The sequence below is a fragment of the Crocuta crocuta genome, unplaced genomic scaffold, assembly GCF_008692635.1.
Source record: "Crocuta crocuta isolate KB4526 unplaced genomic scaffold, BGI_CrCroc_1.0 scaffold20, whole genome shotgun sequence".
NCBI classification, from domain to species: Eukaryota; Metazoa; Chordata; class Mammalia; order Carnivora; family Hyaenidae; genus Crocuta; species Crocuta crocuta.
Genome location: NW_027527932.1, coordinates 7,774,453 through 7,801,848, shown reverse-complemented (window position 1 = coordinate 7,801,848; position 27,396 = coordinate 7,774,453). Strand labels below are relative to the sequence as shown.

General features: G+C 46.6%; 1 protein-coding gene across 1 annotated transcript in view; it reads right to left on the bottom strand.

The window, feature by feature from the left end:
* NSMAF (neutral sphingomyelinase activation associated factor) overlaps positions 1 to 27,396 on the bottom strand; it is a 47,764-nt gene that overhangs the window by 10,851 nt on the left and 9,517 nt on the right. The window contains exons 5-21 of the mRNA XM_077751819.1: positions 25,893 to 25,943; positions 22,463 to 22,534; positions 22,111 to 22,158; positions 21,962 to 22,014; positions 13,056 to 13,185; positions 11,422 to 11,493; positions 10,958 to 11,066; positions 8,555 to 8,731; positions 5,992 to 6,071; positions 5,373 to 5,463; positions 5,214 to 5,277; positions 3,968 to 4,019; positions 3,735 to 3,855; positions 3,175 to 3,306; positions 2,396 to 2,438; positions 1,721 to 1,884; positions 229 to 337 (exon numbers count right to left, since the gene is read on the bottom strand). Of these exons, the coding sequence (XP_077607945.1) occupies positions 229 to 337; positions 1,721 to 1,884; positions 2,396 to 2,438; positions 3,175 to 3,306; positions 3,735 to 3,855; positions 3,968 to 4,019; positions 5,214 to 5,277; positions 5,373 to 5,463; positions 5,992 to 6,071; positions 8,555 to 8,731; positions 10,958 to 11,066; positions 11,422 to 11,493; positions 13,056 to 13,185; positions 21,962 to 22,014; positions 22,111 to 22,158; positions 22,463 to 22,528 (1,511 nt within the window). The 5' untranslated portion in view covers positions 22,529 to 22,534; positions 25,893 to 25,943. The remainder of the gene's footprint in view (positions 1 to 228; positions 338 to 1,720; positions 1,885 to 2,395; positions 2,439 to 3,174; positions 3,307 to 3,734; positions 3,856 to 3,967; positions 4,020 to 5,213; positions 5,278 to 5,372; positions 5,464 to 5,991; positions 6,072 to 8,554; positions 8,732 to 10,957; positions 11,067 to 11,421; positions 11,494 to 13,055; positions 13,186 to 21,961; positions 22,015 to 22,110; positions 22,159 to 22,462; positions 22,535 to 25,892; positions 25,944 to 27,396) is intronic.

The window sequence follows — 27,396 nt, the reverse complement described above, 5'->3', positions numbered from 1 at the left end:
AGAAAGGGCAGTGTGGGATGCTGAAATAAATCCATTCTGTACCAAACTTTCTTTCCTTGCTACACCCACGTTAGATGGCTGATCACTACAGGCATTTCGGGGTGGGGGGGATAAAAACCAACCGAAACAACACTGAAAGAGAATTTCCGCCCCCTGAGCCCCACGTAAAGCTGTGTCAGCCCAAGCCAAGACCCTGACGTGTGCAAGGACGGCAAGAGACACTCTTACTCTTTGTGGATTTTGTGTTGCTCATGTAACTGCAGTTTGCTGATGTTGCTCCAGGCCAGGGTTTTGCTTTCTTCGGTCAGGTCTTCGAAAGACTCTTCACCTGGGGAGACTACATGGAACGGTTGCTAAGTGAGTCAACTGAACAAGCTTCCAGGGCAACGCACATCAGAATCACAGTATTTTCTATTGAAAGCAAACCAGCAAGGAAACAAAATGTCCCTCTGAAATCGAACTATTTTGAAATGTACCTGTTAGGCGGCTCCCGGACAGTCAAGGGAAAAGGATAAGATGTATAATCTCAATAAGACAAAACCCTCTGCAGAGAGACTAAGCAGAATGCACGCGGCATGGAAGGCATTTTAGACTCTTATCAGGGCTCGCAAAGCTGTCACTCGGGCCCTCGCGTAGGGGCTTCAGGAAACACAGACTGAGCAACCACTTCCTTGTGTGTCATCTTGCAAAGACCTGACCGTTTCCGAAAGACGCTGCAGCGTCCTTTAGGTTTTAAGGGGGAGAAAGCGGAGAGATGTGATCAGGGCTCCAAGTGCCCCGGACGGGACAGGGAAGCCGTCCCTCCTGTTTCCTGAGCGGCCGGAACAATCACCCTTTAAAATAGTCACAAGACACTGGTACGAGCCTGGTGACTAAACAGGAGAGGGCCTGAAGAGGCATCACAAGGCAGTCCTGTGGTCCTTGTGACCCAAACCCGTGGGGCTTGACCTCTCAGAGAAAAAGCCCCCCCCCCCGCCCCGGGGCCCCTGGGAGCTACTCCTCCCGCTGGGGAGAGCGCTCCGCTGTGCGCAGGGGCGGAAGGTGCCGGCACACCAGCAGGGGTGCAGCCCGGAGGAGGCCACACGGCTGTGCTCCCGACCCCCACGTCCTGTGCTCCCTGCTGGGAGCCTGTGGGCTGAGGCTGTCCCACGGGACGCGTGCAGCATGCATAACCGGATACAGGGGAGGAGTCGTGCCTCCTTTTCCACATGCTAGGTGTGAGAACAGACAGGGTCAAGTTCATGTTTAGCACCTAGCACACGCCCGGCGCACAAGAGAGACCCTGGAAATGTCTGTCAAATGACTGAATCAGACAAAAGAATTCGATACAGAAAATAAGGCACCTGGAAGTCAAGACCTGTATGTGGGGGGGTGAGGCGGGGAGAGGATTAGGGATGGAGGAAGTCCTACCCGGGGCAGAGCCGGGAAGAGAGGCCACGCCCACGGAAGGACCAAACACCAGCGGGAAAAGCACACGGGAGAGCAGCAGGACGACGACCGAGTCCTGCCACGTCTCGTGTGACATGAGTACCACCCCCAGGAAATCAAAGTAAACTGATTTTCTTTGAAGTCAGTCGTTAAACACAAAACAGCAACAAGACCAGGCTGGCCGGAGTCGTTTTTTGGCAGAACCGCAGTAAGGGGGCCAAACACTTGGGGAACACCCTGGTCAGGAAAGACACACAGACAGTGCTCACGTTCACCCCCGTCCGGGACGTACCTGGAGAACCCTCCAGGGAAGCAGTGTGGCCGCAGGTCTGGGGGAAGCTTTTAAACCTCGGGGTGATCCGTCGGGGGTGTGGCGTCACAAAGAGCTGTTTTGGCGTCTGCCCAAATTCCAAGATTTGGGTGAGCATGGCCACCTTCTCGTCAGGGTCCTCAATGCTTCGGGACAGAACACAGATAAGGCAGTGAACCTCGAGGCTCGAGTTCCTTGAAGGCACAAACATCCAATGATGCAGCTCAACATGGGAGGGAGGAAGCCTCACACTGTTCCTGTTGACTGAGAACTACTACGTGCCGGGACTGTCTGGGCCTCATTACAGACCGTGAGATCAATTTTCTGAGGCTCGGGAGCTTACCTCGTGGTGAAGGTAAGACAGAATTCATCGTAAAACTTCCGTACCTTAGTATTATTCACAGAGCTGCTGTAAGCTTTTTTTTTTTTTTTTTAATTTTAGAGAGAGAAAGTGCAAGTGGGGGAGGAGGGGACAGACAGAGAGAGAAAGACTGAGAATCTTCAGCAGGCTCCATGCTCAGCATGGAGGCCAACACGGGGCCCATTCCACGATCCTGGGATCATGACCTGAGCCGAAATCACGTCAGGCGCTCAACCAACTGAGCCCCCCGGGGGTCCTGATGCATTAAGTGTTTGGTAACTTAAGTAGGAAGATACCTGTTCAAGTCTACGCCTCCTTCATAGGTCAGGGGATGAAATACTGAAAAAAAAGAGATGAAAACCGCTATTGAAAGAGGTATTGTTTAGATAATACACACTCTGGACACGATTTTTAAAACTCAACAACTTTCAACTTAGTCAAAGAAATTGATGGTCACTTGGCAAGTATGCTAATATCTGACAGCAATGAATGTCAACTTGGGCTACAATCTCTCGCTGAGCAGAAATCTAACTGGCAGCTCAGTCTGCGAGCTCGGGTGGCTCCCGGTCAGCACTGCCGCCCCCTGGGGAGGCACAAACCACCCTGCACAGCCCGGCACCTTCAGCTCGGGCACCCCTGTGAGCAAGACTGGGAGACCTGGAGGTGGTAAGAACCGGACTGAGGCGGTGGTGGAATTCTGCCCGCGTCTTTCTGCTCCGTGAATACGATACTCTGGGGCCCTTCGTAGGAATGGAGGGCGCCCTTCTAGCATATTCTGAGTTTTACTTGAGACTGCTGGGTGGGATGGAGAGGACGTGCTAGAAGGGGAAGACTGTAGAACAACACTTCCCGAGATCAATGCGGAGTTGGTGTTCTTAACGGCAAAAGACCCTCTTCCTGTGGCTCAGTATGTGATCCTGGGGGCGGATGTCAGACGCTTCCGCCGCACAAATGCACTTGACTGCTCTGGTCTCAGCTTTTCTTTCTTCTTCTTCTCTTTTTTTTTTTCTTTCTATTTTTGGTTTGCTTTTGCTTATATCAAAGGCTATAGGAACTTTCCAAGACTATCACATACCATTATGGGCCTCAACGGCATCACTGCCTTTTTGCTTGTAGCCAAATACCAGGTCGATCCACTCATGAAGGTGCTCCGACACGTAAGTGCTTTCCAGGGCGTCTCTGCTCTTCTGGAGAAAGTCCTCGGGACCTGTGAGATTAGATGCGATCAGAACATCACAGTCCTCGTTCATTTCCTCCCATTTCTCTTGTCTATCTGTATGCAGATATGCAGAGAAAGCTTCTGGGAGACCCAAAGGTACGTATTTCCTAATGAGGTATTTTTCTCCCCACCCCCCGTCGTATGAAATATAAATTTTGGTGGGGAGGGGGGAGGAGTGGCAAAACTCACGTTCACAACGTTTAGCTCTTTCAAATACGTATCAGTGTTTTTAGATCATAGACTCACAGGCCATTTCAGATTTGGATAGGACCGATACTGCCTCATTCACAGAGAAAATTATACTGCCGTTAAAAAAAAACAAAACAAACCCAGGCAGCTACATGTAATAATAATACTGCAGTGACACTGCCAGGTGAGGAACCGTTGGAACTCAATACTTGTACGCTGGTACTCACTCCGTGCCCAGGGCGGGAGTTCAACGTCATCAACCATCTGCCCGCCCTGTCTCTTGCCCAGATCCAACTTCAGACTATTGACTAAAAAGCTGACATCATCGCCATAGAATTCGGGAATCAACTGAAAGTGTCAGGGGAACAAAAAAAAAAAAGGAAGAGCCATGAATAGTTTTTTTCAAGCACTTAGAAACCACAAGCGCAGTGATCGATCATTAGCTTTAATAACTGCTCACCTCTTTAAAGTCTGTGGCACCATCCAAACAGTTTTTCCAAGTTTCTGCAATACTGAATACCAAACAAAAAACAAAAACCCAAAATCAACTGATCGGAAGTCTCGGGTGAGTGAAACACCAACCGCGTCGCGGTCTATGCAGCTAGGTGTCGGTCTACACTTTACCTGTAGTGACTCATTCCTCTCACTAACCCACAACTCTCGACACTTGTGTGAGGGCCCCCGTGTACAGGGGGGACACCCCCTGAGCTGACGCAGGGAGGGACACGGGGCAAGGACACCGACCCGCACGGGGTGTCGCCAAGCCCACGCCGGGAGCCTCAGCGCATGCTCGGCCTCATCGAAGGCCCAAGGGCGGCCGCGGCCCAAACACCGAGCACCTGGTGCAGCTGTTGTACTAGCTTGTTTCAAAAAGGACTTATAAATGAACATGCGTACAATTTAAAGAAAGACTGGAGAGGCACAGACGAAAAGATGAATGAATATCACCTCAGTGTGGCGGGAGGCCAAGCGAACTGAATTTTCTTCTTCATATTTTCAGATTTTTTTTGGCAAGAAAGTATTACCTTTACAATTTAAAAATTTAAATGCTCAAAGGGAACTGTATTCAATTAATAGAATTATTTAGAATAACAATACAATAGAGACAGTCTAAATGTCCAACGATAGAGAAACTAATAAAATACTTAAATTATGGCATATTATCAGGATGTGATACGATAATTTAGAAAATCATGGTTTTGAAGATCTTTTGATAATATGGGGAAACATCAACATCTAATATGAGGCTGTAACAGGCAGGACAACAACTGTATTTAAAAGAAGTTCTTACAGTAACACACACACACACACGACTAGAAAAAGCCTGAAAGGAAAAGATATATCAATTAGTGATTCCTAACATTTCTTGACATTTTTGTATCCGGTTTTTTGAAACAAACACATTGCACGTTTATAACCAGAGAGTTTTAAAAATGGTAAGGCGGGGGGCGGAGGGGTGGGGGAGCCTAGGCGGCTCAGTCCATTGAGCAGCCAATTTCAGCTCAGGTCATAATCTCACGGTTCATGAGTTCAAGCCCCATGTCAGGCTCTGTGCTGACAGCTCAGAGCCTGAAACCTGCTTCCGATTCTGTGTCTCCCTCTCTTTCTGTCCCTCCCCTGCTTGGGCTCTGTCTCTGTCTCTCTCTCAATCTCTCAAAAATAAATAAACATTAAAAAAAAAAAAGGAGCGAAGCATTGGGTCAAACCTGTTGAACATCCTATCCGCGTTATCAAATCTTCCATTCTGCAGGCACAGCATGTACTCCGGGGCTAGAGGGGAAATCAGAGAAAAGTGAGGTAACAGAATCACGGAAGAACCCACGTGAAGTGACACTGGATTGGGGAGTGAGGACAAAGGGCCTTACCGATCCTAACAAGATAGAAGAGCACGTAGCCCGGAGAAGAGTAGTGACTGCCGTACATGAACTTGGGCTCCGGCATTTCCTGGTAGCGGCTCTACAACACACGGAGAGAGAGCCTGCTGAGTGCTGCCCCCGAAAATGATACACTGACCCATGGAGCAGAAGCCTAAAATCGCGGCGTGGCTACGTTATGGCCCTTAATTCCTGTCTTAAGTAGGAATAGAAAAGGGAGGGGACTGTGAACACACAGAATTCCTGTGACACGTACTCTGCTCTTCTTGCTCAGGGGGACCAGGGCTGGGCTGGACTGAATAAACGGACTGTATGCATCTCTCGTGCAGTTTACCGGAGAGCATCTTCAGGAAGCTAAGCCAGCCGACTTGTGGCCAGTAAATTCCTACCTCCTGAACTTTAGGCCGAAGATGCAAATGGCGGGCGAGGAGCTAAACTCATGGGGGAAGGCGGTGGGCGGAGAGGAGAGCAGGAAAAAATATGACGTAGAGCCTCTGGCCCCTTGGCGTAGTTCGCCCCTAAGTCCTGGGGAAGAGTTTCCATTTCTATAGAAACAGAGGCCACAGCTGGTGGAGCTGCTTAGCAGCCGGGTATCCCCAAGCCCACGTACCAGAAGTCTCTCCAGCCGCTCCTTGTTCAGGGCCCCGACGGGCCTGCTGAGATCCCGGAACGTTCCCGGATTGGACAGATCTGTAGAAATAAATGCATTTTAGAAAATGAATTAAATGAAGCAGGCAAGCTTCTACCTAATAACCTCACCTCCTGCTCAACAGATACACAAGCCTGCATTTATTTGGACAAATAGTTTTTTAAAAAGTTGAGACATGGGGCGCCTGGGTGGCTTAGTCGGTTGAGCGTCTGACTTTCGCTTAGGTCATGATCTCGCGGTTCATGGTTTCGAGCCCCGTGTCGGGCTCTGTGCTGACTGCCAGCTCGGAGCCTGGAGCCTATTTCAGATTGTGACTCCCTCTCTCTCTGACCCTCCCCTGCTCACGCTGTCTCTAAATAAAACATTTAAAAAAAAAAAAAAAAAAGTTGAGACAGACCCGTTAGAATTAGTGTCTGATAGTTACTTAGGCAGCTGTAAAGGTTAGAGGTTGAGCTTTCAATCAGCAAAAGTCACTAAAGATTAGCATCTCCAGGGGCACAGCAGGGTTGGGGGCCTTAGTCAGTTACACGTCCCACAGCTCGGGTCATTCTCTGGCAGTTCGTGAGTCTGAGCCCCATGTCGGGCTCTTTGCTAACAACTCGGAGCCTGCAGCCTGCTTCAGATTTGTGCCGACCGCCCCCCTCACCCCTTCCCCACTTGTGTGCTCACTGTCTCTCTCTCTCTCTCAAGAATAAACATTAAAAAAAAAAAAAAAAGTAGCATCTGTAACTTCAGATGCCCTGAATACTGATTTTATTTAAAAAAATTACAAATTAAAAAAAACTATATTCCAAGAAAAACAACAAAAATAAACACATTTTAAAAGCCGGTATTCTTCTACGAGATTTATTGTTTAAATGGAACTATAGTCAACATTATTTTTCTGTATTAATAGCACAACTAGAGAATTGGGGACTGAATAGTAGCAGAGAAATCAATTCTCATATTCCTAGAAAATCTATTATTTCTTTCAAGGGTAAGAGTTCAATTAGTCAGCTGTCAGAAGGAATTTATTGTTCACAATACATTATTTAGAAATATTAGAATATAAAATTAGAATACAATCACATTTTTGTTAGAAGTAATTTGAAAGATAAATACACACAAAGTTAAAATGGTTACTGCTCATTAATGTAATGATTGATGGTTTTTATTTCCTTCTTTAAATATGTAAGTATTTTCTACATGTTCTAGAATGAATAACCAATCATTACTTTTGGCCATCTCTTTTTTGAGGGTGAATTTTAAAATAATATGACACCCTGGAATAAATTTTCAAAGGGAAAACCTTAAGTACTTCAAATGTGGTGATTAGAGGTAGTTAGGGCGCCTGGGTGGCTAAGTTGGTTGAGCGTCCGACTTTGGCTCAGGTCATGATCTCATGGTTCATGGATTCGAGCCCTGCGTCAGGGTCTGTGCTGACAGCTCGGAGCCTGGAGCCTGCTTTCAGGTTCTGTGTCTCTCTGCCCCTTCCCTGCTGTGCACTCTCTCTCTCTTTCTCAAAAATAAACAAACATTAAAAAAGAAGATTCATACTGGATTCTCAGCACTTCGAAGAGGTGAAATCCTAATTGCAGATACCTTGTACCCCTTGATATATGTTAATGAGAAAAATCTTTTTTAGTGGTCTGTAATGTACCGATTTCCAATACTTATTGGATAAATGTGTATTGCCAAAACTTAAAGAAATAGATTTTTTTATTTCATCCAAAACCATTTACGTGCCTTATTACGTGCCAGGCATTCTTACAGGTGCTGATGATGCATGAGATAAGTAAACAGACAAACCACCTCTGCTTTTGTGGAGCCATTGTTAAGGGGGGGGAAGGGTACAGGAAGACCAAATAAAAAGTCACACGGTCATGCGCAGGGACAGGTGCTATGGGGAGACAGAGTAGGGGTGGAGGGCGGGGAGATCCAGGGCTGAGGCCAGGAATATCTGAGAAGGTGAGAGAGCTGCCTATGTGGCTATCCAGTCCAAGAGCTCTCCGGCCAGAGGACAGAGCAAGAGTCAGGGCCATAAAGGGGCGCCTGAGTGGCTCAGTCGGCTAAACATCCGACTTCAGCTCAGGTCATGATCTAACAGTTGGGGAGTTCGAGGCCCGCATCGGGCCCTGTGCTCACAGCTCAGAGCCTGGAGCCTGCCTGGGATTCTGTGTCTCCCTCTCTCTCTGCCCCTCCCGGCTCACACTCTGTCTCTCAATAGTGAATAAAAGCTAAAAAAAAATGGCTTAGAGGTAATAATGGTAACAGTGGCTTCAAAGCGTACACACGCTTTCTGGTTATGTCTTTCAATAAGTATCAGTTGCTTTCTTTAGGAATAAAAAAAATGAGAGGCAGTGGAGAAAACACTTGTAAAACCCACAGAGAAGTCATATGAGGCTTAGCCAGAGTCTCAGATGGACATTAGCACCTCCCGTAAAAACAGAAAGAAATCAGGAGGGCTGCTGACGTGCTCACGCGTCACACACGCGTCTCAGGGAGGCCCCCGCCTCCCCTACCAACCCGGCTGTGTGGCACTTACCCAGCTCTGCGCTGCAGAAATCGCTGATGATCCACGGGAACACCGGGTACTGCGACAAGTCGTTGCAGCTGCGGTCGGCCAGGTTGTTGAGGTGCAGGAGGTACTGGCGGTTGGACAGGTGCCCGCGCTGCCACTGCAGGGTGTAGCTCTCGGCCGTGCGCTCCGCCACGTGGTGCTCTGGGAGGACAGGGCCCGCAGAGTCACGCTGGGCGGGCAGGCACGTCCCCGAGCGTGTCAAAACGGGATGCTGTAAATGTAGGCCCTTCGGTGCATTTTGGAAAAACACGTTTTCAGGAAACAAGGGGGACCTGGGGGGGTCAGGGACTCAGTCGGTAAGCATCCGACTTGGGCTCAGGTCATGACGTCAAGGTTCGTGGGTTCGAGCTCCACATCGGGCTCTGTGCTGACAGCTCAGAGCCTGGAGCCTGCTTTCGATTCTGTGTCTCCCTCTCTCCCTCCCTCTCTCTCTCTCTCTCTGCCCCTCTCCCATTCACACTCTGTCTCTCAAAAATAAACACTGAAAAAAATTAAAAAAAAAAAGAAAAGGAGGCTATGGTTGGCTTTCACCAAATAGCTGTTGTGTTAAGTGTGAATATCTCCAAGACCCAGGAGGGAATATTATTACATATATGATATAAAACATATTTATATATTAGATGTATGAAAGAAAACAAATACGAAGGTATGGAGCAAATATGTAAATACTACACGGTAATGTATAATACTTACTATCTTATACATAGTCTACAACATAAACAAAGTGCTTGTTTCAACGCCCTTAAGAAGCCATGACCTTTGGTAAAAGCTTATTTCCTCCATTTTTTTATGCAATCAAAACAAAAACAATCTTTTAGTTTTCTTCTGGATTAGGAAGAGGTGTGCTACAGCTCGTTTGCTGACGCCTATGTCTTATGTACCTGGGTGAGGAGTAAGGCTGAAGGAGAAAAGGGTCTCCGGCAGGAAAACCCAATTTCTCAAATGAGGAGAACCAGAGGGCTGCCCCCTCCCCCAGCCAGACTACCGTGACGATGTGGAGCCAGCACGTGGCCCCAAGTATGGCAGCCTTCGTCTCAGAGAGCAGAAAGGGACTGACCGCTGCATTTTGTTGAGAAATTCTGCTGTCAACATTTTGCTGGCTGCACCAAGCGACTTATCTAACGCATCTGTTGATTCAATATTTATTACTGACTTTTACCACGTTGCTTCCCTAACCAGCTACCCGGGGTTAAAAAATCAAAATGCTGCTTCTCATTTCCCACACTCCGAACACCTCAGAGAACGTCTGACCAACCTGAGGAACAATACCAGAGAGAATAAGGAGGCTTTATAGAAGACAGGTTTTTAGGTCATGGCAAGTTCTTTGACTTGAGATTTGAGGACTCACCATGAAAGTTGAGTTTTTTGTTGTAATCTTGTTATATAGTTAGAGAAATAAAACGAAAAAAAAATTAATCAGGAGGCAGAAAATAAGTCAATTGTATCAGAGCTATACTTAGGCATTAAGTTAAATGCAAGAGCTTAATATGAGAAGAAAAAAACAAACTCTAAACCTACTAGAAAATAAATTTCTTATTGTAAATAAACGATTCTTCCTTGAGGAAAAATTCCATTTCTAGGGGAGTAAATAAATGATTCTTCCTTGAGGGCAAATTCCATTTCTAGGGGAGTAAAAGCAGCAAACAAAACTAAGATGGCATTCATAAAAGCCCAACATCTAGTTTTGAAAATCAACCCATTGTAGTTTTCTGACAATGTTGTAAACAAGAATAAGTTAATTCAACCAGGCAACTTCGTATCGTTTATGCCTAGAAAGAAAAATATATGTGGGCTTTCTCACAAAGGTGGGAAAATTCACGTTTTTATGGAAGACTGAGGAAATGTAGGTTAAAAGGAAATCAAGGCCATGGTACTGAGGACAGACGGCTCACGTGCTCCTCTGCTGGTGGTGTCCAGCTCTGCGGTCCAGACCACACAGCTACTGATCACAAACACGTGACTGGGTAACCCCCTGCCTCATATGAACACACCGAATCTGGGGTTTCCATAAACGAATATAAGACACGACTGAACATAAAAACGATCAGGTGGATGCTTTATAATCCATTCAACGGGGCAGTTGTTAAAGTGTAAAAAACATTTAAATATATTTGTCAAGAGTTTTTAAAATACACAACTGGAATGAGCCATTACCAAGTTTCACTTCTATCTCGCTTAGGTTTTGGAAAGCCACCTTGCCAACCACAGTTCCTGATAAGAAGTCAGTAGACCCGGAAAGGTGAGTCTACCAGAGCAATTCTCTAACTTCCTCTCCCAGGCACTTAGGAGCTGAACTAGAAGACGAATAGACTAGAATGAATAGATACAACGAATATGAAAAGATACAAGGAAAGGTGAGCGCCAAACCTAGATACGTGGCAATATAAAAATAGAGGTCATCTCTGTCTTGAGGTTCATAGAACTTCAGGTAGATGTCAGAACAGAGGTCATCTTCTGTGCAGAACACTTCCAAGCCCTATAAATTCAGAAAGAAAACCGTAAAATAAATAGCGTTGTATTGACTGTGCAATCTCAAAATAAGCTACGTAAGTCCCAAAGCCATTCAACTAAACATTCTATTTTTTTATTTGTAGGTCTTATTTATAATCTCCACATACAAATTTGACTCAGCGGCGGGCGCGCGTGTGTGTATATGAATACGTGTGCGGTGTTTGTGTGTATGCACAAAGCTCGTCCAAAAGAAAGACTTCGAGTTGATGCACTTATGACAGCATACGTGCACGTTTCAAACATGCCCTGGGTGTTTCAAGTCAACAAACCATTGAGGTATGACAACCCTCCACCCCAGGTGACATTCCACACAAACTCACCAAAGGCATGAGTCCATGCCTTCTTTTGTAAATGCGGCGGACATCCTGGAGTGTTATCTGGACCACAGGTTTCTTTAAAATAGAAAGACAGTCTCAAACATCAACATTCTGACGCAATTAGCAGCTGTCCTTTGGTATCAGAAAGGTGAAAAAAAGGCCAAATCTTGCTTTTCCAAAGTGTTACATGTGAACAACTAGAAAGGGAGGTTTACGGGCGGCTGGGTGGCTCAGTCACTTCAGCGTCTGATTCCTGATTTTGGCTCAGGTCATGATCTGATAGTTTGTGGGTTCAACCCCACATCGAGCTCTGTGCTGACAGTGCAGAGCCTGCCTGGGATCCTCACCTTCTCTCTCTGCCCCTCTCCCCACATGGGCGCACCCACGCACTCTCTCCATTTCTGGTTTTACATTCTGCTCTACCCTTTTTCTTTTCCTTTTTTTTTAAAAAAACTTTTTAAAAAATGTTTATTTAATTTTGAAGGAGAGACAGCACGCGAGCAGGGCAGGGGGAGAGAGAGGGGTGGAGACACAGAATGTGAAGCAGCTCCAGGCTCCGAGCTGTCAGCACAGAGCCGGATGCGGGGCTTGAACCCAAGAGCTATGAGATCATGGCCTGAGCCGGACTCGATGGCTAACCAACCGAGCCACCAGGCGCCCCTGGTCTGCCCTGTTTCACGATCTCTATGCCTCGCACAAGTCCTGCTACCTTCCCTCAGTACCCAGAAATGATGACAGTCCTGGCTCAGGACTCTGCCAGGCTGCGGGGTGATAAGGAATATTAACGTCCTGGCACGGTTAACTCCTTGGGAATTTTGCTACCTTTTTATAGATCAATGGTCTGCTTAAACTGGCAGAGTACATCTTTTTTTTTCAGATTTTTGTCCTTTGTTTCCGTAAAAACTACATTGTAATAAGGCTCATAAACAACTCTGGTATTAAGCAGGGCCTCTAAATTTTTCGTTCTTTATGGGGATGAAAATCGTCTTGCTTCTCTAAAGGCTTAAACTGCTCGTAAGGGGAGAGCAAGGTTAGAGAAGCCACCGAGGGGCGCCCGGCGGCGCAGTTCGCCTCCGGCTCTGGGCTCCCGTCTTGGTTTCAGCTCAGGCCAGGGTCTCAGTTCGTGGGGTTGAGCGCCCCGTCTGGCTCCACGCCGACAGGGCGGGGCCTGCCCGGGATTCTCTGTCTCCCTCGCTCCCTGCCCCTCCCTCCCCCACGCTCTGTCTCAAAATCAATAACTTAAAAAAAAANGGCGGGCCCCGCGCCACCTGCTGGACAAGTCTGTCATAGCACCGTTTTCCACACACCAGTGCTGGATGCGCAGCGACCTGGGGGCTGACCTGGGGGCTGACCCAGCAGCCTGGGGCACTTCCAGGACGTCGCCTCCCAGGGCAGAAAACACGTCCTTGCAGCGCAAAGTCGCACCGAACGGTCCGACCGCCCATCAGGCTGTACCGGGATTTCCGCTCTTCTAGGGAGCCGTCCAGAAAGCGGAGGGATCCAGGTGAGCCACACCTCCTTACAAACGTGGGTGTGAAATCTGATCACGTGCACTTTGCGGAACGAGAAGACCCGCCCACCGCGGTGGNGGGCCCCGGGGTGGTGCGGGGCCCCGGGGACGCCGGCGCCCTCCTCACCGGGTAGCCGTTGAGGGGCTGGAAGTACAGGTTTGTGTCCGTGATGCACACGTGCCCGGGGTTTGTCACCAGCGGCGTCACCATTTCTGCTTTGCATTCCATGTGCGGCTGCTCCGAAACGCTTTGCAACCTGAGATTCGGGTTTCAGCAAAAGCAAGAAAAACCAGATGTCAATCGACTTTCTAGGTTTCACTTTCTCGGGAGCCACGGCATGAGGCGTCCAAACACCGCGTTTAACGCAAGAACCAGGGTAATATGAATTGGTTGCTTAAATTTAAACGGGCACTTTAAACAAAAACCTGACATTTTTTTAAATGGTATCATGAAAATTAAAAAAGAAAAAACAGAAGAGCTTATGTATCATAGAAAACAGACAAGTAAATGATATTAAATAATACTTTATGTTTTTTAAAGTTTTTTTAATGTTCATTTTTGAGACACAGAGACAGAGTGTGAGTGGGGGAGGGTCAGAGAGAGAGGGAGACACAGAATCCGAAACAGGCTCCAGGCTCCGAGCTATCAGCACAGAGCCCGACACGGGGCTCGAACCCACCAACCGTGAGATCATGACCTGAGCCGAAGTCGGATGCTTAACCGACTGGGCCACCCAGGCGCCCCCTAAATAATCCTTTATAGCTCAGTTCTTCCTCCCAACATAAACTGGCTGTGAAACCCTTACTTTTAAGTTCATTCATCTTGTGAGAGAGAGAGAGGGAGACAGGGTCCCAAGCAGACTCAGCGCTGTCAGCAAGGAGCCTGACGCAGGGCCCGATCCCACAACCATGAGACCATAACCAGAACCCAAAGAGACCGGCGCTCAACTAGCTGAGCCACCCAGGTGCCCTGACACTATTCTTAGATTAACACACTTTTCTATTTTTGTGCCATTAAGACCTTTGTTTATGGTCCCGGAAGCCGTTCCGGCACGGAGGGGAAGGCTGTGAGTGTACTTACAATCGCCTGCAGCCATTTCCAAGGTAGTTGCTTTGTGGATTTACTGCAGAAAAACCAGTCAGACATGATTTTTCCACCACCCCCTCCTGAATTATTTAACAGGTCAAAAAAGCCCATTTTCTTTTTGTTTGACTAATTAAAACAAAATAGAGGGAAACGACCACATCATCGATATTTAAAAGCAATTCCTTAGTAAAAGTAACTGAAAAGTCAGTCTCCCCTGGGGCGCCTGGGTGGCTCAGACGGTCAAGTCTCTGACTTCGGCTCGGGTCATCACCTCATGATCCGTGGGTTCGAGCCCCGCTCAGGGCTCCGTGCTGGCGGCGTGGAGCCTGGCCGGATCCTGTGTCTCCCTCCCTCTCTCTCTGCCCCTCTCCTGTGCACATGCACACATGCACACGCTCTGTCTCTCTCTCTCTCTCAAAAATAAATAAATATTTTAAAAAATCTTCCTTCTAAGTAACAATGGGACAAAAGCCCGAGGGACACACTTCAGCTTCCTTGAGAGGTGGAGGGGACCTCAGCGCTCTGACCTTACCCACAAAACCAGCAGGATGGCTACCCAAGCCTTGTTCAAAGCCGCCAGAGAGCTCAGGCTGCAGAGAAACCTGAAGGAAGGGAGGAAGCACGGGGGGCGGGCGGGGGCCCAGTGGGTGCTAGACACAAGGGAGGGCGGCGGGGGACACAGGGCCTCAGAGAAGCAGACGGTGGAGTCCGGGCTGCCCAGCAGCGGTGCGTAAACGCTGTCAACCGCGTGGGGGGCAGAGGGACGTCCCCCACGCCTCAGAAAGCGGGTGGCTCAGCTGCAAGCCTCAAGGACAGGATGGCTCTAGCCCCTGCTGAGTGCTCAGACCCCCAGCCCTGCCGGAAGGAGGTCTCGATGGCCCGCAGAGAGACGGGGATGTGAGGAGAGCCGCGGCGAAGCCCGAGCCCCACTCGGCCAGGGCCACACGGTCAGCACGCGGTCACAGCCGCAGCACAGGAGGCCGGACGCGAGAAGGGAGGGCGCAACCACTTTTGGAGGTAAATAGTATTTAGTTCGGTCCCTACAGTTCTTTTTAAAACACAGTAAACAGCACGTGATAACAAGTTACAGGAAACACAAAGAATCCCGAAAATATGACCCACGTTCCTGAGAGGAAAGCGTCCATGGAAGGTGACTCGAGGCTGGATCCGCCAGAGGGAGACTTCAAGACAATAAACATGCTAACGATCTAGAAGATGAACCACCCATGTGAAGGGAAGGGGGATTTCGCCAGGGGAATCAAAACCCTGAGAAAGAAGCAAGAGGAAACGGTGGAAGTGAAAAGCTGGTTAGAAGAGATGAGGACGTAAACAACCTGAACGACAGACCCGACACAGCAGAGAAGTCCAGTCGGGCTGAACATGGGTCGACAAAAAGTGGCCTAAGTGAAACAAAATGAGAGGAAAAAAAGTACCGAACAGAGCATCTGGCAGCCGAGGGAATATACAAAACACACTGACACAGGCACAACTCCAGGCCCGGGGAAGCGGCCGGACCTGCGGCAGAAGAGATACCGAGGGACGCAATGCTGAAGAACCGGCGAGAGACAGCCCGAAACTCTGAGGCCCCAGGCAGGAGGAGCACAGAGAAAACCACACCTTCCGCACGGGCAACAGAGGCACACGTGACGCGACCTCGCAGCAAAGCGGGGGGGACACCCACAGACGGCGGAACGCAGACCTTTAAACTAATGAAAAGGAAACCGACCTAGAATTCCATATCCAACAGCAACGCCCTTCAGAAGTGAAGGGGAAATAAAGACACATTCAGACAGACCCACGCTGAGAGAAATCCCCGAACAGACCTGCACTGTAAGAAATGCGACAGAAAGTTCTTCAAGCTGAGGAGGACCAATGCCAGATTACACGCACTGGGGCCGCGGAAAGCGTCAATGTTTAAATATCTGAGTATGTGGAACAAAAATTATTTTTCTGTATATTTAGTTTACACACACACGTATGTAGCTAAATTCCTTTAAAAAGGAAATGATTTGGGGCGCCTGGGTGGCTTAGTAGGTTAAGCGTCCGACTTTCGCTTAGGTCATGATCTCGCGGTTTGTGGGTTCGGGCCCCGCGTCGGGCTCTGTGCTGACTGCCGGCTCAGAGCCTGGAGCCTGTTTCAGTCTGTGACTCCCTCTCTCTCTGACCCTCCCCTGCTCACGCTGTCTCTCTCTCTCTCCTAGAAATAAATAAATAAATAAAAACATTAAAAAAAATAATAAAAAAAATAAAATAAAAAGGAAATGATTTTTTTTGAAGCAAAAATAAGAACACTGTGTTATGGGCTTCAGGCCATATGTAGAAATTTAATAGAGGACCACAGGCTCACAATGGGCAGGAGACGCTATATGGAAATAGACTGCTGTGAGGATCTTATATTGTTGTAGAGTAGTGTAATACTATTGTTGAAGGCACACTATGGCCCAACGTGCGTGCTGTAATTTCTAGAGCAATGACTAGAGATGACACAAAGTGGCACAGCTTAAAAAGTCAAGGCAGTAGATAAAATGGAATACTTAAAAATATTATACGTACCAAAAAGAAGGCAAGAATGGAGAGTCAGGAAAACCAAGAACAAATGGAATGTTAACAAATACTGAGACAGCGGGTTTGAAAGCAACTATCTTAATAATACGTAACTACAAATGAATTAAGCATCCCAGTGAAAAAGGAGAGGTTGTCAGACTGTAGGAAAGGTAAGACTGAACTATATACAGTATGTGTTGTTTGGAAATAGAATGAAAACACAGACAGGTTAGAGGTAGAGGGACAGAACACGATATACCATACAATCATACCACACGAGAAAACGGGTACGGCCAGGTTCAGGGAAGACAAAGCAGACTTCAAAACAAATGGATCAGAAGGGATATTTCATGATGACGAAGGGCTCAGGGCATCAAAAAGACATTACATGGGGCGCCTGGGGGCTCAGGCAGTTAAGCATCCGACTTCCGCTCAGGTCCATGATCTCACAGTTTGTGAGTTCGAGCCCCGCGTCGGGCTCTGTGCTGACAGCTCGGATCCTGGAGCCTGCTTCCGATTCTGTGTCTCCCTCTCTCTTTCTCTGCCCCTCCCCTATTCATGCTCTGTTTCTCTCTCTCAAAAATAAATAAACATTAAAAATTAAAAAAAAAAGAAGAAGACATTACACATCTAGGGGCGCCTGGGTGGCTCAGTTGGTTGAGCGTCTGTCTGACTCTTGATTCCGGCTCAGATCATGATCTCCTGGTTCATGAGACTAAGCCCTGTGTCGGGCTCTGTGCCGACAGTGCAGAGCCTGCTTAGGATCCTCCCTCCCTCACTCATGTATGTGAACCTAACAATAGAGCTTCATAATATACAAGCCATAAATCGACAGAAATGGGAGTGGGAATAATTTCACAATCGTTACTGGCAATTTCAACACTCTTCTCTCAGTAACTGATAAAACAAATCAACAAAGACTTGACAAGTATAGACGATGAGAACAACCAGCAGGCAGGTGGAACTGAATGGCATTGAGGGAGCACTACATTCAACAACTGCCACGGCACACCTTACACCTTCCTTCAGGGACAAAACAAACATTCACCAACGCAGGCCACATGCTGGGCTGAAAACACCTCTAACAGTATCAAAAGACTGGAAACGTACGGAACATATTCTCTGAACCAAGTTGGCATTTAACTGAAAGTTGGTAACAATAAAATAATAACAAAATCTCCAAATAGGCAGAGGTTAAACAACATACTTCTAAATAAGCCATGTGTCACAGAAGAAATGGCACAGGAAATCACAAAACATTTTACAGTACTGACAGCGAAAACGTGAAACGTGTGGGTTGCAGCTGAAGCGGTGCTTAGAGGCCAATTTACATGGAGGGACAGAAAGAAGGTCCTATACTGGTGATCTGATCTTTGTAAGGAGCTAGAAAAAGAACAGTTAAACCCAAAGGGAGCTGAAGGAAGGAAATCAGAAGACTGGAAATCAAGTTTACATAAAATAGCAAAGTAGGGAAGAATCAATAGAGTCAAAAGTTGGTTCTTCGAAAGGTTAATAAAAAGCCCTAGCAGAGCGGGCAAAGAAAGAAGAGAGAAAGCACACAGCTTCCATATGAGGAATGAAAGAGGCGGGCATCACTATGGGTCCCACTGACATTAAAAAGACAGTAACAACTTTGTCCCAATAAATGCACTATGAAGTGGACAAATCTTTTGAAAAACAGGCACAGGAAGAAATAGACAACATACACAGTCTCATGTCTAGTAAATAAATTAAATAAATAAGAACGTTCAGGCTTATGTGGCTTCACCAGTAAATTCTATTAAAAACTTAAAGAAGAAATACAATCCGGCACACACTCTTTTAGAAAACAGAGGATGAAGGAACATTGCTAAACTCATTTGATGAGGCTGATATGACCCTGATAGCAAATCCTGACAGATACATTGAAGGTTTATGGAGCAGTGTCCCTCATGAACAGAGATGCAGTAATCCTTTACAAAACACTAGCAAAGCAAACCGAATGTTATCAAGTAATATAAAAAGAATACTTATGATCAAGTTGGGTTTATTCCATGAATAAGGTTGGTTTAACATTGAAAAAAATCAACAACATAATTCAGAAGAATAAAGTGGAAAAAACTATCGTTTCAAGAAAAAAAAATTACAAAACTCTAAACCTATTGTTGAAAATACTCTCAGCAAACCAGGAATAAAATGGGGCTTCCTCATTCTGATGAAAGGCATCTATAAAAAACCTACAGCTAGCCTCATTCTTTAGCGGTGAAACAAACCCTTTTCCAGCAAGATCAAGAACAGGGCAAGGATGTGCTTCCACCACATACTCATTAAGCAGTACAAGGAGGCAAAACGCAGAAATAAAAGCCATAAAGATTTCTGTGAAACTGTCATTATTCACAGATTCAATGATTATGTATATATGGAGAACTAGGCAATTTACAAAAACCCTCCAGGACTAATGAGTCAACCTGGAAATGTCACAGGATACAAGATGGATGTAAAAGACAAAACAAGCAACAACAGCAAAATACTGTATTTCTATGTACCAGTAACAAATAATTGCAAAATAAAATTTAAATACCATCAAAAAAATCAGGAATCTAGGACTCTGTCCAACCAGATACGGCCACATCGACAGACTAGACGTTTAACAGCAGAGGAAAGCGGGTGAGCTGTAGAAGAACTCTGTGTACTCTCCTTCTGCCTTTCCTTTACACCCCAAATTAGTCCAAAATAAAATCCTTTAAAGGGGATGTTTTGGGGTTTGTATGGGGGAACTGGAATATGAAACTATAAATTGCATGATGCTATGGAATGATTGCTCCCTGAGTACTGTAATAATATGGGGGATACCAGAGCACTGTAATAATATGGAGGATACCCTCGCCAGAGACACATGATGAGATGGTGGTGGGTGAAGTATCACGTGGTTCTGAAAAAGAATGTATTTTGTATAGAACACAAACATTTACATACAAGTACGCATGACTTATATGTATATACTTTCTATGAGTATAAAGGAAAAATAAATATCAGACACAACGCACACACATATATATACATACGTGTACACACACAAATGCAGAACATGCGTGAGAACTAAGGCACATCTCACAAAATGTTAACAAACTAACACTTGGGGACTTATAGGGCATCTCTGTTCATTATGTTATTCTTCCAACGTGTGAGGATGTCAAAGTTTTCAGAATGAACGGTAGAGAAAAATAAATACAGTTATCCTTTATTTCTTCAATAAGAAAGTATTTCCTCGGAACTAGGATGGAAGCTTGTTTTGGCCAAAGGTTACTGTTCTTTGAGAGGAAGGACACCACACTGGCACACCATGTTTTATACCGCCGAAGTTTCTTCTCCAAATTCCTCAGCTTAACATTTTGGAGACTGGATTAAATTAAAACCTCCACAGTGAGCCATTTTTAAAATGAATGCAACACTGAAGGCCAAGATTCAAAAAATTGCTACTCAGAAGAATTATGCGTTCTAAGTAGGTCAAGAGAAGCTAATTCTTCTTATCCCTTTTCCTTCCTGAAATGGAAGCTATTCTTCCCCTGGCAATCCACTTACCTAAAATATCCTGCAAGCACTGAAACAGAAAGAAAATCAATGCTATGTAGGTGAAACAGAAAAAGAAGCAAACAAACATAAACAGAGAAACATTACCAGCCACGTGCCTTTCCTGGCAAGGGCTTCAACACTCTAGAATGTAGTGTAAGGTCACAAGTCTCACAAAGACAGCCATAAAACAGAATATTACACACTAATCTCATTTATAAACATAAGCCTCTTGGGGGCGCCTGGGAGCCTCAGTTGGTTAAGCATCTGACTTCAGCTCAGGTCATGAGTTCAAGCCCCACGTCGGGCTGTGTGCTGACAGCTCAGAACCTGGAGCCTGCTTTGGATTCTGTGTCTCCCTCTCTCTGTGCTCCTCCCCTGCTCATGCTGTCTCTCAACAATATATAAATGTCAAAAAAATTTTTAAATAAAATAAAATAAACATAAGCCTCTACCAAAAGCCTGGTACGTCATAATCCATAAATTAATCTATTCAACCAATACTTCCTGTGTTGTCCTAAGCTGGAGTAATTACAAATGCAGAAATCTAAAATAAGAATCTAAAATAAAAATGATATGTAGTGAGCAGGGACTGCAATAATTTATAATAAGATTTTGTACATATTAAAGAATTTGCGGGGCGCCTGGGTGGCTTAGTCGGTTAAGCGTCCGACTTTCGCTTAGGTCATGATCTCGCGGTTCGTGGGTTCGAGCCCCACGTCGGGCTCTGTGCTGACTGCCAGCTCAGAGCCTGGAGCCTGTTTCAGTCTGTGACTCCCTCTCTCTCTGACCCTCCCCTGCTCACACTGTCTCTCTCTCTCTCTCTCCTCGAAATAAATAAAAAAAAACATTAAAAAAAATAAATAAAAAAAATAAAGAATTTGCATGTGAAGTAAATGGAACTGATCACGAAGTTTAGCAACAAATTGAGTACACACACACACAAAAAAAAACCACACTGCATTCTATATATCAGCACTGAACAGAAAAGGACTTCTTTAGGACATCATTTACAACATCATTAAAAATTTGAAGTCCTTGGAATAAATCTAACACGAGAGAGGAAAGACCTTTAGAGAGAAAATCTAAGGAAGACATTAAAGATGGCCTAAATAAATGAGTGATTCATTGCCATCCCAATCAAAATCTCAGTGGGCTTCCTTTTATGGAACTTGACAAGCGGTTTCTAAACTTATATAGAAGTGCAGCATAAGGCCCATAGAGAAGACATAAACCGGAAAGGAAGATAAAGCGTGAGGCCCTGACCCTGCAGATAACAAGTTACCGCGCAGTTACGGTGGGATTAGAGAGGAGATGCACATCTACTTACAGAAGGCAGCAGTCAGTAAGAGCTCAGGTCCGTAAAAAAGCATAATTACTTACAGGTTGTGTACTTAGAAAAGCCGAGAAAATCAATGAAAAAAACCCGGGACAAGTAGGAATACAGGTTCCCAGTCCGTGCGGGACACCTGAGGAAGGTACCTATCGCAGCCTGAAGGGTCAGGAAAGACTTTCCAGAACAATAGCCAAGCTAGAATCAGAAGGGTAAGCAAGAGTCGGCCAGGTGAAAGGAGGAAGGAGGCTGGCTGCTCTCAGCACAGGGAACGTGTATGGAGGCTCAGAGGGAAGAGACCATCCAGCTCGGGATCTGCACACACGCACAGAGCACAGAATTCAAGACGGGACACCAGCGACTGAAGGCACTGCATCCACGCGGGCTAGACCCTAAGCCGCGTAATCGGGAAATCTTGGAGTTTTAAACAGACGGGAGACAAGATTAAGTTCCTTGGGAAAAAACTCATGTTCAAGGCACTCTCGGTTAGAATCCGGGAATGAGATCATTAGAAACTTACCTATTTTTGTCAAATGATGTCCTGGCCAAACGTGACTGCAAAATAGCTGTTATCTATTAAAACAGAACCATGAAGAAATATGGATTTAGGAGCGAAACCTCAATACAAGTTAATTCACGAAATAGACACCGATCTTTGGAAACTCTTACCATAGCAGTTTGGTCCCCAAGTTTGTCAAGGCAGGAAGCTCTGTGAAGCTACAATATTACAAAAATGCAAGAATTTATTATTTTTTTTCTCCAAAACGATACAAAGGTATTTCCTTAGAAACAATGAAAACCAGCAATCATTCTGGTCTCTAGTAACAGTTAAGATTGCTTCTGATGCATTCCTGACTTCTTCCTAACGTACAGTTTTCAAAAACAAGATAATTCAAGTAAATCTGCTTCGTGTTTATTAAAGAAATGATGGTGTTAGATAGAGAGACGAACAAATAAGATTTTTTTTCAGTTTCTGCCTACATTTGCTTCGAAGTCTCTGCCCAGGAAGGCGCTGGCTTACCTGAAGCAACGTCTCCACAACATCTTCCACTTTCCCTGAAACATCCAACTCGAAGACATACTCCATTTTGCCCTAACAAGAAGGGACACAAATCAAATCAAAGGAAGGGAAGAAGCCAAAGGGATTCCTTTAGGAACATCTGCAATGCCCCTGCTGGGCTGTGCCTGGGTCTGCACAAATTTTTTTTAATTTTTTAAAGATTTATTTATTTTTTAATTTACATCCAAGGTAGTTAGCTTATGGTGCAACAGTGACTTCGGGAGTAGATTCCGTAACGCCCCTCACCCATTTAGCCCATCCCCCCTCCCACAACCCCTCCGGCAAACTCTGTTTGCTCTCCATAGCTAAGAGTCTCTTCTGTTTGGATCCCCTCCCTGTTTTTATATTATTTTTGCTTCTCTTCCCTTATGTTCATCTGTTCTGTGTCTTAAAGTCCTCATATGAGTGAAGTCATATGATATTTATCTTTCCCTAATTTCGCCTAGCATAATACCCTCCAGTTCCATCCACGTAGTTGCAAATGGCAAGATTTCTTTTCTTTTCTTTTCTTTTTTTGCCAAGTAATACTCCATTGTATATATACATCACATCTTCTTTACCTACTCATCCATCGATGGACATTTGGGCTCTTTCCATACTTTGACTATTGTCGGTAGTGCTGCTATAAACATTGGGGTGCATGTGCCCCTTCGAAACAGCACACCTGTATCCCTTGGATAAATACCTAGTAGTGCAATTGCTGAGTCGTAGGTTAGTTCTATTTTTAATTTTTTGAGGAAACCTCCATACTGTTTTCCAGAGCGGCTGCAACAGTTTGCATTCCCACCAGCCATGCAAAGAGAGCCTCTTTCTCCACATCCTCGCCAACGTCTGGTGTTGCCTGAGTTGTTAATGTCAGCCATTCTGACAGGTGTGAGGTGGTATCTCATTGTGGTTATGACTTGTATTTCCCTGATGATGAGTGATGCTGAACATTTTTTCGTGTGTTGGCTGGCCAACTGGATGTCTTCTTTGGGAAAGTGTCTATTCAGATCTTTTGCCCATTTCTTCGCTGGATTACTTGTTTTTTGGGTGTAGAGTTTGGTAAGTTCTCTAAGGATTTTGGATACTAACCCTTTATCTGATACGTTTGCAAATATCTTCTCCCATTCCGTCAGTTGCCTTTTAGTTTTGCTGACTGTTTCCTTCTCTGCGCAGAAGTTTTTATTTTGATGAGGTCCCAATACATAGTTAGGTTTTAAATCTGAGAGGTTTCTTTCCCTTATTGCAGGCACGTATCACTAGAAACTTCCCCCTTAGTACTGCTTTTGCCACACCCTACAAGTTCAGGCATGTTCTGTTTTTGATTTTGTCTCCAGGTATTTTTTTATTTCCCTTTTTACTTCTTCTTTGACCCACTGATCATCCCTGGTATTGCTCAACTTCTACACACTTGTGAATTTTCCTTCTGCTGTATATTTCTAGTTTTATTCCACTGTGGTCAGAAAGGATACCTGGTATGATTTCAATCTTCTTAGATTCATTTTGTGACCTGACATGTGATATATCCTAGGGAATGTTCCTTGTGCTCTTGAGAAGAATGTGTATTCTGCAGCTGTTGTGTAGAATGTTCTCTGTCTCTTAGGTTCATCTGGTCTACTCCCCTACTCCTCCCCCCTACTCGCATGCTCATTCTTAAAACAAATAGACGTTAAAAAAAAAGAAAGTGGGCATTGAAATCTATTATTATTGTGCTGCTATCAATTTCTCCCTTCAATTCTGTCAATGTCTGCTTCAAACATTCGGGTGCTTAGAGGACAGGTGAGCATCTACTGTGATGGCTCATGTGATGTGTCACGTACTCTCCTCTTCTCTTTGCCCTGAGGGAGAGTGTGCCCAGCTACCCCGCCCTCTGTCTGCTGGCACACTGGTCCCTGGAGCGGCAGCCTGATGCCCAGCTTTTCCTTGGTCGGTGGCCCCAGGCACTAGAGCACACGGGGTCCTGTTAGCGCTCCAACCCAGGAATACCAAAGCCAGTCCCTCGGGGCAGCCACTCCAACAGTCAGAACCTGGACACACGGTCCAGTTTTCTCTCAGGAGGAGCTGGGGGTTCCCGCCCATCACGTGGTAGGGTCCTGGGGGCGGGACTACATTGAAAGCGTGTTACAAACATCCCTCTTGGCTTCCATGGGGCTGATTTTGTGCTAACCCGTGGTGCAGGGCCTCTCAACTGGTCTCCAGATTCGTCACAAAAGGCACTGGCAGTCCATGTATCGTTGACTGGATCAGTGTGAGTCACACTGAAACGTTTGAATGAGAGGAACGCGGGCTCCCTATTCCGCCATCTCTCATGATCACCATCAATGTCACTCTCTCTGTTACCTCTGAAAATCTTTGGCTGTTCCAATTCAGGCTGGAACAAAAGAGCTTCACTTTGCTTCAGACAACCTCTCTCACCTCCTTTTACGTGACTTCTCAGTGCACCAAGAACAGCTCTGCACTTCAGGTGGGTATCAGGCGAGCGATGGGAGGGAGAGTCCCCCAGGCACTGGGTCTCAACTTGGGCGGGGTTCCTACTACCCCAATGTACAGAGGTACTACCCAACACCAGGCGGAACAGTGAGTAGGGGTGTCTACACCCGCGGTGTGTGTACGCCCCCACACAAATAAGAACTATCCTTCCCCAAATGCCAACAGCGCCAGTGGAGAGTAATTCAATCCCATGTCTGCAGCTTCTGGTGCGTAAACCCCAGAGCCGCAGCGCGTCGTCTGCGAGCTCCCCGGGTGCTGGCTGAGAAACCGCAGGCGGGCCTGGGACAGACGGAGGCTCAGCCCGTGGGGCCGTTTGCTCTGAGGGGGCGGCTGGTCCTCATGCACGGAGGTGTCCGTAGGCAGAAGCCAGCCTGAATGCAGGTCCTGTAAAAACCCTCTTTTGGGAGGCGTTATGCCTTTACCATAACTTAAGCTGACGCCAAAGAATTAAGTGACGCACAGGACGCTTCAGTGTGACGCCTGTGCTCCCGTGACAAGGCCTGGACAGCCAGAACTGTAGCAAACGGGCTCAGGGCGTCTCTCAATTCAGACAATTTATAAATTATTATTCAGCTCTCAAGGGTATTTTATAACCTACACAGATTTCTCCAACATTTTAAAAAACACAGCAAATCATCTGATAAATGACACATATTCTGATTTCAATTTCTAATCTAATAATTTAAGCTTTATTCCCCCCCATTAGACACATTTCTTTTTTAAGTCAAAAAGTTTACTGAAATCCCTTAGGCTAAAGTCTGTGGCTCCCTTGCATAATTATGTTATAACTGCTGGTAACAAGCTTTTAAGTACTCTTTATAATTCTCCTGTTCGATTAAAGATGTGAATAAAGTCACAAAATCTTATTGCTTAAAATCACCATATAAGGTGCTAGGAGTAAATGAAAAGCTTTACTTACCCTTTCTATCTTATACGGTGCAACAATATTGTGCTCTTTAATGAAATACACCTGAGAAGAACAAATCAATTACATGTGAAGTAATTAAAAATTCTCAGTAATAAGTTACTATAAGCTAAGCTATTATGAATCAAATTTCAATCAGTGTGAACATAATCTCTATTTCCAAAAGCACCTGCATCGCTCTTAGGATGGCTTTAAAGTTCTGGTGTTAGAGTAACAAATCTTGAATGAAAAAGAGATTCCTCAAGGCAGCAGGCAGCAACCATTGCTGGGTAAGTAAAGTACCTAAGGTGTTTTATGAATGTCGTGGTCTGTACCCAGTAACCAAGCAGACAGACGAAGGAAGCTCAGTGCCAATTTTCCAAGAAATGGGCAAACAAAGTCACTGTGGTAGGAGATGCACTGAGTAACAGAAAGAGATTTCTCTTCTCTCTAGTGACCTGGACGCACGGGGTCTCACCCACACTGCTCACCTGCCCACACCACCTACTAGGAACCATGTCCGGGAGGCAAGGCCACCCGCCAGGGCCGTCAACACGGAGCCCTGCCCGGCTCCCTGCCGTCCCTCCCGCTGTGACAATGGGTGTGCCCGGCCCTGGGGACCGCCCCCGCCTCAGCCACACAGTGTGGGCCTCCCTCCACGGCCGGCTGCCCAGGACCTCTGCTCCGGTGGTCGCACGCTTGCTGCATTTCCCACATTTGAAAGAAACCAGAGATAAGAGCCCTCCGTCTTATATCCTCATTTCATCATCTTCGTTCCTTTTTGTGGCAAAAGTCTGCAAGAGCTGGCCGTGCTTTCCCCAGCCGCGCCGCGTTACAGGGGTGAATCCCCTCCTGAGAAGGTCAGAGAGGGTGTGCCAGAGCTCCAGGGCTCGGAGGGCTGCTCCGAGGACTTCCCGGGCTGTGCTTCTAGAAGCGCAGGGCGGCTCCTCCCGAGGCAGGGGAGCAGCTGGCTTCCAGCCGCCGGCAGGGCCCGCCCCGGCCTCGCCCCGCCGCTCCTCTGCCTGCCTTCGGACCCGCTCTCTTCCCGACCTCCAGCGGCAGCCGGCTCTGGTGCCCGGACCCCCGTGTGCACACCCGGCCCCTAGGGAACCGCGTCCAGCCCCAGCGCCTCACCCAGCTTATCTGGGTCACCTCAGCCTCCTCCCTGGATCCCAGACCACAGCTCCGAATGCCCGCCGGACGTCTCCTCCTGGAGGCCACCTTCTCAGCAAAGCCTGCTCGTGCCCGGGCCCCTTGACGGCAGCGAAGGGCCTGCTACCCACCTTGGTGGGGGTCGTTCCTGACTGTTCTCCTCCGCCTCCCAGGTGCACCAGCACACCTGTTAGGCTCTCCTTCAGGGGGCACCCGGCCACCGGCCCGCTGTCGCCTTCCACTGCTGCCATCCCGGACTAAACCCCCGGGCTCTCCCTGCCCCTCAAGGCTCTCCTTGCATCCGCTCGTGCCCCACAGCATAGTCTCCACCCGGCCTCCGAGAGACTTACCAGTACACACGACTCAG